General features: G+C 40.4%; 1 protein-coding gene across 1 annotated transcript in view; it reads left to right on the top strand.

Annotated features, from left to right (window-relative positions):
• The window catches only part of LOC120053997 (RNA polymerase II elongation factor ELL2-like), a 48,331-nt gene extending 34,361 nt beyond the window's left edge, over positions 1-13,970 (top strand). The window contains exons 7-12 of the mRNA XM_039001349.1: positions 1,552-1,669; positions 2,058-2,514; positions 3,327-3,390; positions 10,922-11,093; positions 11,222-11,266; positions 11,429-13,970. Of these exons, the coding sequence (XP_038857277.1) occupies positions 1,552-1,669; positions 2,058-2,514; positions 3,327-3,390; positions 10,922-11,093; positions 11,222-11,266; positions 11,429-11,539 (967 nt within the window). The 3' untranslated portion in view covers positions 11,540-13,970. The remainder of the gene's footprint in view (positions 1-1,551; positions 1,670-2,057; positions 2,515-3,326; positions 3,391-10,921; positions 11,094-11,221; positions 11,267-11,428) is intronic.
• Positions 13,971-14,940: the final 970 nt, after the last annotated feature.

Here is a 14,940-nt window from a genome sequence, read left to right as displayed (position 1 = left end):
ACGTGTCAGTTTCACCCTGAGGTCAAGTGTAGATAATGGGAGTGTAACATCTGTCTGACAATGTGGTCTATTTGTTCTAATGCAATATTCATGTGAACAGCTGCATCAAGGTGGACTTTGCAGTAACCAACCGGTTTGACCTGTTTTGTGTTCTGTTTTCCTCTGTTAACATGGCCCCACCTCTCTCACTTCTCTGTAAACCATGCAATTGCAATTGGAGTTTGAACCATTATTTACTTAAGTGATAATGCCAGATGCCCGTGTTTTGAGGATATATTGGCACGGCTGTTAGGCCCGAGAAAAAGTTGAGGTCCGGAAAACTGTGCCAATATATCCTCCAAACACCGGCTTCGAGGGCATTATCACTTTTATACAACCGGTTACCAACATATTAAAATAATGATTTACATATTTTCATAAAACATGTTTTAATTTATTCATACTATTTCATTCTTCCACAAGATATAGTCCCGACACACATCTAGGGTTGCTACCCAAGCGGCGTTCTATCGGTTCAGTTGCCAGACTCATTCAGTCTTTATGTTCTGTATCTATGAACGCGACCCAGTCGTTCCTTCTAAATGTTCCACTGCCATCCTGGCTGGCAACATTCTTATCCCTTGCTTGCTAGCGAGCCAACTACGACTAATTTACAGCCACGTCAAACACTAGTTCAGCCAGAATAACAACGAAGTAGCGGCATTTGCGTTTGTTTAAGCTGTTTTCTAGTGACATTGTTATGGATGTACTCAAATAAAAGAGGTAATGATGTGCAACTTCGCCTGCCGTAGAAAATGTGCTCATCAGCACACTGTTGTTCAGAGGAGCTAGCTAACACAATCACTTCAAACTGGACAGAAGGCAAACTAGCTGCACTTTGTTTCATTTTTCATGTTTTCTATTGATCATTTGTATGGATATATACAAAGAGCAATGCTGATGTCGACTGGATGAGAACAGCTGCCTGCCTGTGTCTCATCCCGACTCCCGACACTTTCAACATTACTATGGGACAGCTGAAGATCGAATTTGAATATTGAAACAATGTTGCAAATGTCGAAGAGACAGACAGCGAGGTTTATACAAATATCCACTGTTGAAAACTAAATGTTAGTCTAAAAGAAATGTGTGATAATGTCTAGATGCTTTTTTTTATAGTGGAGATAAAGTTTATAACTTCCCTGCCTGGGCTGATGAGACAGTGGATTGCGCAGATGGAACAGAGTAAATGGGTCTTTTTAAAGTCATAGACTTAGCCGGTGGTAACTTGTGGAATTGACACCGGCTAAAATGCGGGTTTAACCAGTCTGCATTCCCATAACTTGTGGAATTGACACTGGCTAAAATGCGGGTTTAACCAGTCTGCATTCCCATAACTTGTGGAATTGACACCGGCTAAAATGCGGGTTTAACCAGTCTGCATTCCGGATTAGACCTACGCGTTGTATAAAAACTAATACATCTGTCAACTCAAGCTTAACTCATTTTTTTATCTGCCCTAACATAAACGGAATAGCAAAGTAAAAATGTCTTCCCCTTCTAATGTTGCAGGAAACTGCAGCCACTGAGCAGCAGTAGCCAGTTGAAGAGTTTCCAGTCAAACCATTCATTCCACAAAACCCCTGCGGATTCTCCGTCACAACTCAGCCCGGTCAAGACTCCCTCTGTGGTAAATACTCCCCTACCTAACTCTAAAAGAATTTCTACATCCTGCCCTTACTCTTTGTTTTTCTTAAAAACTTGACATTGATTAGAAATAAGAGAATGCACAGATTAATTTCAAGGGTTAAATAATTTATGTTTGAATAGTGCTATGCCTTTTGACTTGGGCCTACTGCAGAATAAACTTGAGTAAAGGAGGAATGAGAGGAAAGTTTCTTGGTTTGGTAGCATCTGCTTTTTATTCATTGGAGTGCTGGAGGCAGTTCAGTCACTGACATTTTCAGGAGCCAGTTAGGATGTTTTAATGTAGCGGAGCCATTCCTTTCAAATGTAGGGTAAGTTGGTCTTCGCTAAGTAGTATTACAGGTAAATCCTCTTCTTTACCCTTCTCATAGAAACGCCCCGTGCCCTCCGACCTATCCGATTATCAGACCCCCAAGAAGCAAAGACTATTAGACCACAGTTTATCCCTGCAGTCCCCTTCCAATGGACAGCTTGGTCCCTTTGGAGCCCGTAGCTCATCTGGTCCAGGCAACACCAGTGTACAGACCAAAACAGAGTTTGAGAGAACCAACAATCACGTCCAGGGAAGCCCTAATGGTCTCTACACACGGCATAAACTGGGTTGCTCCTCCAGTATTCCCAAGCTGGAGAGGACAGAGCCAGGCCTAGCAGTACCAAGCCCCAAGCCCCCACAGACTGAGCCCTCCATCTGCACTGACCAGCAGCTAGCCAACGGCCAGCACAAAAAGAAGAAGTCCAAGAAGCACAAAGACAAGGACAGGGAGCGCTTAAAACAGGACTGGATAGAGAACAGTCCCGACCTGAAACAGAACCAGGAAAACATCACTGGTAAGACAATCACAATCTCATTCCCTATGTAATCTTCAACTAAATTCTATCATTTTGAGGCCTTGTTGACTGGAATGATAGCAGAAACAGAACATGTTGATAATGATACAGTAATGACATCAAAGGATATATTTACAGCACCACTGGTCTATGACCACATTGAAATCAGAGAAGTTCAATAATTTCCAAGAACCATCTAATCAGTGTATTTGAGCCAACAAGATTACAGGAAAGACTGCCCAGTATTTGTATACATACGAATAAACACTCTCCATATACATAAACACTGTCATTAAAACTTTCCATTTGCAAAGTAGTAAAAATCCAGTCAAAATGTCTGTTTTCCTAACCCATATTTGTTACAGTAGTAAAAAAAAACGACATGCTCTGGAAAAGTATTTTGAAACATCAACGGGATCGGTCCCCAATAGCATAGGTGACTTATCTAGATATACGGCTCATAGTGAATTGCTGTAGGTTTTAAACAGAGTGACGACAAATCAATGATCTGAAGAGAATTTCCAGTGGAAAGGGTGCTGTGTATGTAGCTTCCGCTAGCAACCCCCATCCCTTTCCCTGGCTAGTGTGTAGATGATTCTGTGGAACAGCTGGGTGACCCACGGTTCATCGAGTCAGCAGGCTGCTCTGACTCCCAATCTGGGGCACTTCTGGCGTCACCGCCTGCCTTGTAGCAGGTCTCTTATCCGTAGTAGTGATAAACTCCATCAGCCTTGGTATGATATGAGTTTTATCACGTTTGCATTGGCAGATTACATGAACTTTTTTTTTTCTCTGCTTGTTTTTATCTCCAGACAATGAGGGGGCTAAAACACCTGTCACTCGTACATCACCGGAGGAGCTGCCCGACTATTTAATGTAAGTTTAAACACACTGCTTCATTCACAAGTTCTCCAGAATTGCCCTGGGTTGCTGAGTTGTACTTCTAGGTTGAAGTTATGTGAAACCCATTCATGCTGTAAACATGGTACAAGTGACACCAGTATGTGGTCTCAGGTCTGTCTCAGGTTCTGTTTCTGCCATCTGTTGCTTCAATGTTTTTGTTTAATGGTATGACTACTTTAGTCACTTTTGTTGTGAAAGGAAAGCGATTTGTTCCAAAAGGTCTGGATTCGGCTTGAAAACATTCACATAAATAGAGGAACATTTTGAAGTTTTAAATGGTCTGTCAAATGTGCAGTAATAACACAGCTTCACTGAGAATGACTTAAAAAGATGAGGCGCAAGCGCGTACCGATAGGACGCATGGGGTGTGAGTAGCTATATGTTATATGTAGAAACCAGACAATGTTTAAATCAAGCCTCTAAAATCAATAAATCAACATATCCCCAAGCAAGTGGGTGAGTGTGAGCGATCAGTTATGTACAACAGCGAACCAATCAGTTGGTAAAGTGGCGTGGTGACACGAGTCCAACAAGCCATGGCTTCCCCCGGAGGAAAAGACAAGGAGCAACTTGGAGATGCAAATGTGTGTAATGAACAGTTAAAGGTTATCTAGGAAAACATGGCTAAAATGCTCTCCATGCACAACAAAACAAACTGCTACAATCTGTTATTACAAAATGAGATTTGCTAAAAAAGAAAATAGATGCTATCGTGTCAGTCACACACAAACAAGGCGTGCACATGAACGATCAAGACGACAAAATAAGCCTTTTGGAAACCAAGTTGAAAAATTTAGAAGATGAATTGGACGAAAGAACATGAGTGTTTTGTCCTTGTCCTTGATGTGAATCTATCACCAGAAGATAGAAGAACGCTAAATACCCAATCATTGTAATCTACAACCTGTCTGCTAGGATGAGAGAGACAAAGGAATACATTTCGATCAGACACTGGAGAAAAAGGGGATCAAGTCTCAGCTCTGCTTCCCGGCAGTGCTGTGGGTATCGAAGGGAACGCAAAGGATGGAATTCATAAGCGCCGGTGAATCCCGAGTCAAGCTACAAGAAACCTTCCCAGTTGAAAAACGATGAGCGCACTAGGCTACATACAGTGATGCCTAACACCAGCTTATCTTAAGTTGAGACAATATCCTTTCCTCCTCCCCCAATACAACCTATACTTTCTCCAAGTAATTGTTTTCCTCTATGAAGTAACGACAGAAGTAGCCAATGCCAATGGGCTACATGGATACTGAAAAGACAAGTCAAAAGGGGAAGTGTGGGTGTGGGAAAAGTGAAGGATGGTGAATAGGTGTGTCTGGGAAAAGTGAGGGATGGTGAATAGGTATGGGAGAGAATGGGTGTGTGGATACATAGGATGGATGTTGGGCGGGAAAGAATGAGAATGGATGAGTAAGTGGATGGGTGTAAGTGTGTCTGAGCGGTAGGAAGGGTGGGAAAAGTTGAGAGGTTGGTACAAGTTTGGTTTGGATGGGCAAGGGTGGGAGATAGGGAGGGACAAGCTTAGCTTTTGTGGGCAAGGATGGGAGGTTGGGGCAAACTTGGGTGGGTAAGGATGGGAGGCTGGGACAAGCTTGCTTGGGTGGGGTAAAGGGGGTGAAAAACTGGGAGGGGGAGGTGGAGAGGAATCGGCTTGGGAGAGAGTCAGAAGGATTTAACTATATTACAATGTAATTAGATTTTTTTTTGTGACTTGCAAACCTGCTATAAAATAAGCGTTCTGGACAGATTAGGAGAGTATGTCGAGTCATTATTAGTCCTTGTTTGTGATTATAGCTAAGATTCAATGGTGGCTATTGGTGAGAGTGGAGAGAGGCTCTATCCGAGGGATTGGGACGAGGTGACTGGGAGGACATCAGACAGTTTTGTGTGGGGCCTCTACTCATCTCACTTCAGTCTCTTGGTGGACTCACTCTCTCCCCAAGTAGAGCCCCATCACCCACTATACTTTAATTGAATTTACAAGGCAATACAAACTGACCACAATACTTAAGTGGTAGTCTTTCTCCAATATATAATTTACATAATCCACAGGCTTTTGGTACATTAGGAGATGAGTTGGCGTTTAAAATCCCTAAAAATAACAACTTTGTTGTTTGTGTATTCTGTTAAATGTCTGCTCAGCCCACATGCCCACACAATCTACACTGCATTTGTAATGTATATAATGACTATGTATTCATATTATGACTCTCCTAAAATGACTCGCTAAAATGTTATATCTGGTTCTTCAATGACCGACAGAACAGACAAGGTTAACTTTGATTTTATACAAGTAAAGACCAACAAAATCCAACGGAATGTGCACAGGCTCCATTAAAAAAAATAAGAAAAAGCATATGGTTCTTGAACACTTAAAGAGATTGTCAGCAGATGTGGTTTTCCTGCAAGAGTTTATTTTTTATGAGAAATTGAATATTTAAAAAGGAGCTTGGTTGGAGAGGCCTATGCTGCCATCTACTGTAGCAATCAAATTCAATCACATTTATTTATAAAGCCCATTTTACATGAGCAGATGTCACAAAGTGCTTACCTTTTTTCTCCCCCATTTTTTTGTGATATCCAATTGGTAGTTAGTCTTGTCCCATCGCTGCAACTCTCGTACGGACACGGGAGAGGCGAAGGTCGTGAGACACGACGCCCGAAACATGACGCCGCCAAGCTGCACTGCTTCTTGACACACTGCTCACTTACCCCGGAAGCCAGTCCCACCAATGTGTCAGAGAAAACACTGTACAGCTGGTGACCGACGCCAGCGCACCGGCCCACCACAAGGAGTCGCTAGAGCACGATGGTACAAGGACAGCCCAACTGGCCAAACCCTCCCCTAACCCGGACTACGCTGGGCCAATTGTGCGCCGCCTCATGGGTCTCCCAGTCGTGGCCGGTTGCGACACAGCCCGGGATCGAACCCGGATCTGTAGTGATGCCTCAGTGTCTTAGACCACTGCGCCACTTGGGAGGCCCAGAAATCACCCCAAAACATTTTTTCAAGCCCATTTAAAAAATAAAAAATAACTTATTTTGGAAAGAAGAAAATTAAATGTCTGAACTTAAGCAGCGATATGATATTTTACTTTTGTAGAGAGCCAACAACTACAGGTTAAACTCAAATAAAGCATATTAATTCATGGCAAATAAGCTTGGTTAACATCTCGCAGCCCTCACAAAATGAATACATGCCAAACCAGTTACAATTTTAAAAGATTAAAATACAAATGCGTTATTTAGAATCAACGCGATTAATGACAATTTTAAAAGTGTCTATGAAAATCTATATAAATCAGAATTAAACAACTTTTGGACTGATCCTACAGCCTTAGACTCAACAACCCTGAAGCATTTATCAGTAGGCCAAAATAATCACTAAAAACAAAGATCAGCCAAAATTATATATTACACAATAATAAAGTATTTGCGTGGAGAAAAGCATCAGGAATGGACGACTTTCCCATAGAATTCTATTTAACATTTTGGGACAAAGTAACGGCCCTTTAAAAAATATATATATATATATTTTTAACCTTTTATTTAACTAGGCAAGTCAGTTAAGAACATCCTTATTTTACACTGACGGCCTACACCGGCCAAACCCTCCCCTAACCCGGACGATGCTGGGCCAAATGTGCGCCACCCTATTTACACAAATGACAACGCACGTCACTCAATTCAGTGCTTCCTAGTTCCATGTATCAAATAGTTATTTCAGTTATATCAAAACCAGGAAAATCTGGAAAACCCCCTGCTGATTACAGACCCATACATTTTATAAATTGACAAAATAATAACAAAGCTCAAAAGCAGTACAATGGCAAAAGTATTATCAATCAAACAGGGTATATAAAAAATGTATGCAAATTAAAGAACATGTTTCAGTTTAACACATACAATACACAAAAAAACAAGATATAGATTGATCAATAATGGCTGTTGAGGCCAAAACGTCTTTCAACCATCTTGAATGGCCTTTCTATTCAAAACTTTGGTAACTTTCAAGCTGAAATAATACATTTCATGAAAATGTTATATAAATGTATTAAAGCAAAAATGTACACATAATACATTATCTAATGAAATGGCTTTAGAAAGGGGCACACGACAGGGATGTCCCCTCTCCCCCCTCCTGTTTCCACTGGCAATTGAACTGATTGCAGAAAGAATTAAACTGAACACAAATGTAACAGGAATCAGTATTGGAAAACATGAATATAAACAAAACTTATTTGCAGATCTCCTGATATACCTGACCAATATTGAAAACTCAATGCCCCCCCACTTGCAAAAAAATATTTTCAGAATACTCTAAAGATATATAATTAACATGGAAAACCCCCGAAATAATGGCAACTAAAAAGAATAACTCATGATGTACAGTAATCCTTTAAGTGGACCACAAACTTAGGATACATAATAAGTAACAACAAATGTATAAAGATAACTTTATCCCATTACTCATCAATATGAAAACAGATCTAATTAAATGGAACAATCTTCCAGGTAGAATAAACCTCTTCAGAATGGCATGGCTCCCAACATTTATATTTATTCCCGGTAATAGCAATTACCCCACCGAAGACATTATTTTAAAAAGTATACTCGGTCATAACAGACTTGATATAGGCAAATACAACTCATAAAACAAAAAGGAATGTTTTACATCTTTCTAAGTCTGAGGGTGTTTTTTACCTTCTAGACTTGGAATTGTATCAACTCGCCACCCAAGGTGTTTACTTGCGACCACATCGTTAAAAGCACTAAAGAAGAGCAATGCGTACATATTGAAAATGCACATGCTCATCTTTTCACGTGTCTATTTTCAAAAGCTAAAGCTAAGAACATTAAGAACTTCCTAGTTAAGTACACTGTAACAATATGGAAGAAAATTAAACTTATTCTACAAGAGCCAATATCACTCCCTAAAAACCCAACCGTATGGAACAATCCTTGGATAGCTTTTCATAATTCACTGATTTTAAAATTGGTCCACATGGAAAACTAAAGGCATAGTAACCATAAATTACTTGGTAGGAAATACATAATTTCCATTACAGAATTAAGATGCAATTTTAGTCTGTCCAATGCAGATTATTAAATTATTAAATGCATGCAACTTAAAAGTTTCATATCACGAAATTTCGATTTGAAATCTTTTGGACATCAGCGCAATCTTGAGGGAATCTTATTTGAGTCAAAGGATATTCATATGATATTTATATCACACACACACACACAAAGTATGTGGACACCCCTTCAAATGATTGGATTCGGCTATTTCAGCCACACTTGTTCCTGAAAGGTGTATAAAATCGAACACACAGCCATGCAATCTCCATAGACAAACATTGGCAGTAGAATGATCTTACTGAAGGGCTCAGTGACTTTCAACGTGACACCGTCATAGGATACCACCTTTTCAACAAGTCAGTTCGTCAAATTTCTGCCCTGTTAGAGCTGCCCCGGTCAACTGTAAGTGCTGTTATTGTGAAGTGGAAACGTCTAGGAGCAACGACGGCTCAGCCGCAAAGTTTTAACCCGCACAAGCTCACAGAACGGGACCGCCGAGGTCTGTAGTGCATAACAATCGTCTGTCCTCGGTTGCAACACTCACTACAGAGTTTTTATGGCCGAGCAGCTGCACAGAACCGTAAGATCACCATGTGCAATGCCAGCGTCGGCTGGAGTGGTGTAAAGCTCGCCACCATTGGACTCTGGAGCAGTTGAAACGCATTCTCTGGAGTGATGAATCATGCTTCATCATCTGGCAGTTTGACGGACGAATCTGAGTTTGGTGGATACCAGGAGAACGGTACCTGCCCCAATGCATAGTGCCAACTGTAAAGTTTGCTGGAGGAGGAATAATGGTCTGTGGCTGTTTTTCATGGTTCGAGCTAGGTCCCTTAGTTCCAGTAAAGGGAAATCTTAACGCTACAGCATACAATGACATTCTAGACATTTCTGTGCTTCCAACTTTGTGGGAAGGCCTTTTCCTGTTTCAGCAAGACAGTGTCCCCGTGCACAAAGCGAGGTCCATACATAAATGGTTTGTTGAGATCAGTGTGTAAGAACTTGACTGGCCTGCACAGAATCCTGATCTCAACCACATCGAACACCTCTGGAATAAATTGGAACGCCAACTGCGAGCCAGGCCTAATCACTAAACATCAGTGCCCGACCTCACTAATGCTCTTGTGGTTGAATGAAGTCCCCGAAGCAATGTTCCAACATCTAGTGGAAAGCCTTCCCAGAAGAGTGGAGGCTGTTATAGACGCAAAGGGGGGACCAACTCCATATTAATGCCCATGCTTTTGGAATGGGAAGTTTGACGAGCAGGTGTCCACATACTTTGGTCATGTAGTGTAGTTAAGATATACAAAACCTTGCAGACAGCCTATCCAACTGACAATCTCTTAGAATTATTATTTTTTTTTAAACTATTGGAACCAAGACTTAAAAAGAACTGATATTGGCACAAGCTGGAGGAAAGTTAATGAAAATGTGTAGAATTTATTATGCAAGAGACAAAATTCACAAATCCTACAGCACAAAGGCAGAGTCATGTCTTAATAAGTGTAAAACTAACAATGACTCAATAATCCATGCCTTCTGGGAATGCTATGAAGTCTAAAAGTTATGGGCAGAGTTAGAAAGTTGTCTGTCAGAAGTATTACAATGCAAATGTACTTTTAATCCATCTGTCTGCATATTTCAATACATGCATCTGAGTGAGTAGTGAGATACCCGATGTCTTGGACGATACTTTTCTTGTCAATCATCTTGAAAAAAACGTATACTTAAACTGGAAATCAACCAATCCTCCATCTTTAACACAATGGAAAGGTCAAATGTTGAAAGTGCGTGGGTGATAGAGAGAAACAATGATGCAGTTTGAGGCCATGTGGCGGAGAGTGATGTGAGAGCTGGGGGGGGGGGGTCTGGGTAGGTCTGATGTCATTGATGTTTGTGTGCATCTGTATGCTGTTATTTATTTTTATGTTTTGTGTTAAAAAATAAATAAGTGAGAGTTACTTAGAAAAACAAATAATCTAGGAGCGGCAGGTAGCCTAGCAGTTAAGAGCGTTGGGCCAGTAATCGAAAATTTACTAGGCATCGATGTCCCCTTGAAAGGCACTTAACCTTAATTGCTCCAGGGTCGCCATCTATAATGGCAGATCCCTGGCCGTGACCCCACTCTGAGGGTATCTCAGGGGGAGTGGGATATGCAAAAAACAAATGTTCAATTCACACGTGTATAATACACACTTGTACGTGAAATGGAACAAATGTAAGCACCTAATTATTAGTATCTGTCTTACATTTATAAATCTCTATGAAATCTTTGGGGAGTCGTAGGCCATCACTCTGCTAATCTGCAGTGCCACCTGCTGGAAAGAACCATGAATGTTTCTATTTCTACCTCCTGATGTGGCCATTCCACGTTGGTTGTTGAAATGACAGCTCACAAGATGTTGGTCTATCTTTCCAGAAAGTACAACACCATCACAGCCTCAGAACAGCGACAACAGTACAAGCAGGATTTCTGTGCAGAGTACGATGAGTACAGGGCCCTGCACGACCGGATCGGTACCATTACTGAGATGTTTGTTCAGCTGGGTTCCAAGATAAACACTCTGTCCCCCGGTACACAGGAATACAAGGTATGAGCAAGGAACTGACATCACTTCCACTCACACAATACAAAACACTTCTGGTTAAACAGTTGAAGACCTGGTTTGATGTACTTTTAAGGACTTACTAAATGTCTTGTATTTTTCCACCCTCACAGCTCATGGAGGAGCAAATACTGCAGAAATACAGAAAGTATAAGAAAGTAAGTAATGTATGAGCAGGAAATATAATTTAATTATTGTATAGCCGGTCTTGTCTACTGTAGCCTGTATGAATATCACAAATAAAATACTCTTCACCCCTCTGCCTTGACCATGTCACCGTAATGCCAGCTCTCTGACACCCCTCTGCATTGACTTTACAGAAGTTCCCTGGTTACCGGGAAGAGAAGAAGCGATGCGAGTATCTGCATCAGAAACTTTCTCACATCAAAGGTCTGATCCTGGACTATGACCGTACCCAGGCCCCTTCATAGTGACTGGCCTGCACCCTGCTGCCACAGGGTGTTACTGTATCAATGGACCAAAAGACTCCCCATGGACCAAAAGACTGCCCAGCCAAGCCTGGGTCCTGGAGTGACCTGGAATCACATATGAATCACAAATTCACTTCACTCCTCCCAGTGTTGATGGGAGAGAGGAGTGATGTTCTCTTATATGAAGTGGGCCAAGACCAGCAACTTGTGAGCAATTGAAACCCTTTAATGTTGTTGTTGTTGAGGGCGAGTGTTGTAATGACTAGAATTTGTTGTGGCGTATAAATCATAAGATGACACAATTTAAGCCAAATTCCTTTTTCTACCCATAATGCAAAATGTACATGAACTCTCCTGCCCAAATGCTTTTATCGTTTGGTCTATTATCATGACTACACACAAAAGCATATTGGTTTGATGGTACAATCATAAGGACAGATAAGAACAGATGCTCTTCATACCCAGTCTTCTATCAATGCTATATTTAAGTACCCAGTACAATTTGTTTGCTGTTTCACTGAATGTATAGATGTAAAATAATTATATAAAGTCTTCATTCCTATAGAGAGGGTTGTAATCACTGGATTAAGATTAGGGAAAGCTGGAAAATATTTTATGTTCTGTGGGAAATGTCTTAGACATGACTTCTCGGCCATATCCCTGCCATTGTTGATGTCCCAGGCAGAATACAAAATGTAGACTATCTAAAAAAGGAGGTAGACTATGTATGCTGAACAGCAGCAATAAAGAGGAAGAATATTGTAACTGTAAAAAGGTAGGAGTGGCCTAAACATCAGCATTTCAGGTATTGATACATATTTTTTTTTTTTAAACAATACAAAATTACAAAGAAAAATACTGTACATGGTTTGACAATTAGCTAAGACATTAACAAAAAAACTTGTTTGGTAAATGCTCCAATTGGTCACAATCTAAAGTACACTTGAACTTGTTGTTCATTTCAATCAGTATTAGTAATGCTCTTCCATTGTGGAATACATTATTTGCATAGACTTTTTCTACGTTTCACATGATAAACCGAAAACATCTACAACTATTGATAGTGTTAATCATTAGAACCTTTGAAACGTATATCTCATTCTATAACAATCCTGTTTGTTACAGAAACATTAAGTGCTGTAGAGAAATACTGCCTCATAGCCCATATCCCTGCCATTGGTGATGTCCCAGGCAAAATACAAAATGTAGACCATCTAAAAAATAAGGTAGACTATGTATGCTGAACTGCTGAACAGCAGATATTAAGAGGAATATTGTAAAAGGGTAGGAGTGGCCTAAACATAATGTTCTGTGGAAATATCTTAGACATCTATGAACTTAACTGTTTGAGCTGATAATTGATCTCTTTGTTAAAGTTAATGATACAGTGCATGTCATTAATCGGACATGCCAGTCAAACATCCTATACATCTGCCTCTAACCCAAACATCACATTCAGTCTATGGTTCCTGTTGGCAGTAATTATGGCATTCTGCTTCATCAAATATGGGCAAGGGGAATTGCCCCCTGAAATGTGTAGGATAGAGGAAAGTGCCATAGTCATACAGTATACTCCCATGTTTCTGTTTTAAAACACGACATCGTTACTGAAAGAACACTATTCTGAATAAGAACAGCAATCAAGCACAATTAATAGAACATTTGTCAAGATTGTTGTGGCATTCTATTACCTACTTATCCTTCTGGATAAATGGTTTTCATTGTTTGAGCCAGTATGCTCTGACCTTTGATGGTAATAAAGTTCATACAATATTAACAAATCTTTTATTACATCGATCAATAGTCCATTATATTTGTGAGACTGGGTGGAATACCAGAGCATTTAACAGTACTTCCTGAAGCCCTTTTTATAAGCTTGTGCTTGTGAATGCTTTCTCAGTTCAGCAAGAAACATAGGGTTGTGTCCATGCAGTGATTAAATGTAATGCCTTAAAGCTTCTGGTGTCTGCTGATTTCAACTGGATTCAGGGCCTCATAAATAAGATTGTCCATCCTGTTGTTCAAAGATGAGATCTCACAGATCTATTTTCTGACGTGTGTGAATTTCTTCACTCTTGCTGTCGACACCGCTTTGTAGGACAATACTGTGCTAACCGGTGGTATTTCATTGTGTTGCTGTAGCAGTTAAATAGATTTCACCTCCACAAACAATATAGATTGCCAAGATAGGACAGTTTATTTTCAGTTTGAAACAGTGAATGTTCCATTCCAACATATGGATGTGTTGGAGTAAATGCCTTTCAACAAACTGGACCACATTAACTTAGCCTCTCTGGATGTATCATCACCTGGGATTTCATACAGTTCATTATCTGTGGCTTGTAGAGAGCTATATTACTTACATGCATACATGCATGCATGATTGCAGTACCAGTCAAAAGTTTGGACACACCTATTCATTCCAGGGTTTTTCTTCTTTTTTTTTTTACTATAGTCTACATTGTAGAATAGTGAATACATCAAAACTATGAAATAACACATGGAATCATGTAATAACCAAAAAAGTGTTAAACAAATCAAAATATATTTGAGATTCTTCAAAGTATCCACCCTTTACCTTGATGACAGATTTGCAGTCTTGGCATTCTCTCAACCAACTGCATGAAGTAGTCACCTGGAATGCATTTTAGTTAACAGGTGTGCCTTGTTAAAATGTAATTTGTGGAATTTCTTTCCTTAATGTGTTTGAGCCAATCTGTTGTGTTGTGACAAGGTAGGGTTGGTATACAGAAGATAGCCCTATTTGGTAAAAGATCAAGTCCATATTATGGCAAGAACAGCTCAAATAAGCAAAGAGAAATGACAGTCCAACATTACTTTAAGACATGAACGTCAGTCAATTCGGAAAATGTCTTCAAGTGCAGTCGCAAAAACCATCAAGCACTATGATGAGACTGGCTCTCATGAGGATTGCCACAGGAAAGGAAGACCCAGAGTTACTTCTGCTGCAGAGGATAAGTTCATTAATTACTAGCCTCAGAAACTGCAGCCCAAATAAATGCTTCACAGAGTTCAAGTAACAAACACATCTCAACATAAACTGTTCAGAGGAGACTGCGTGAATCAAGCCTTCATGGTCGATTGCTGCAAAGAGACCACTACTAAAGGACACCAAGGAAGTGTGGGGGTGCTTTGCTGGTGACACTGTCAGTGATTTATTTAGAATTCAAGGCACACTTAACCAGCATGGCTACCACAGCATTCTGCAGCGATACGCCATCCCATCTGGTTTGCGCTTAGTGGGACTATCATTTATTTTTCAACAGGACAATGACCCAACACACCTCCAGACTGTGTAAGGGTTATTTGGCCAAGAAGGAGAGTGATGGAGTGCTGCATCAGATGTCCTGGCCTCCACAATCACCCAACCTCAACCCTAT

Source organism: Salvelinus namaycush, chromosome 9 (assembly GCF_016432855.1).
Source record: "Salvelinus namaycush isolate Seneca chromosome 9, SaNama_1.0, whole genome shotgun sequence".
Taxonomy (NCBI): Eukaryota; Metazoa; Chordata; class Actinopteri; order Salmoniformes; family Salmonidae; genus Salvelinus; species Salvelinus namaycush.
This window is presented reverse-complemented; position numbering and strand designations above follow the sequence as displayed.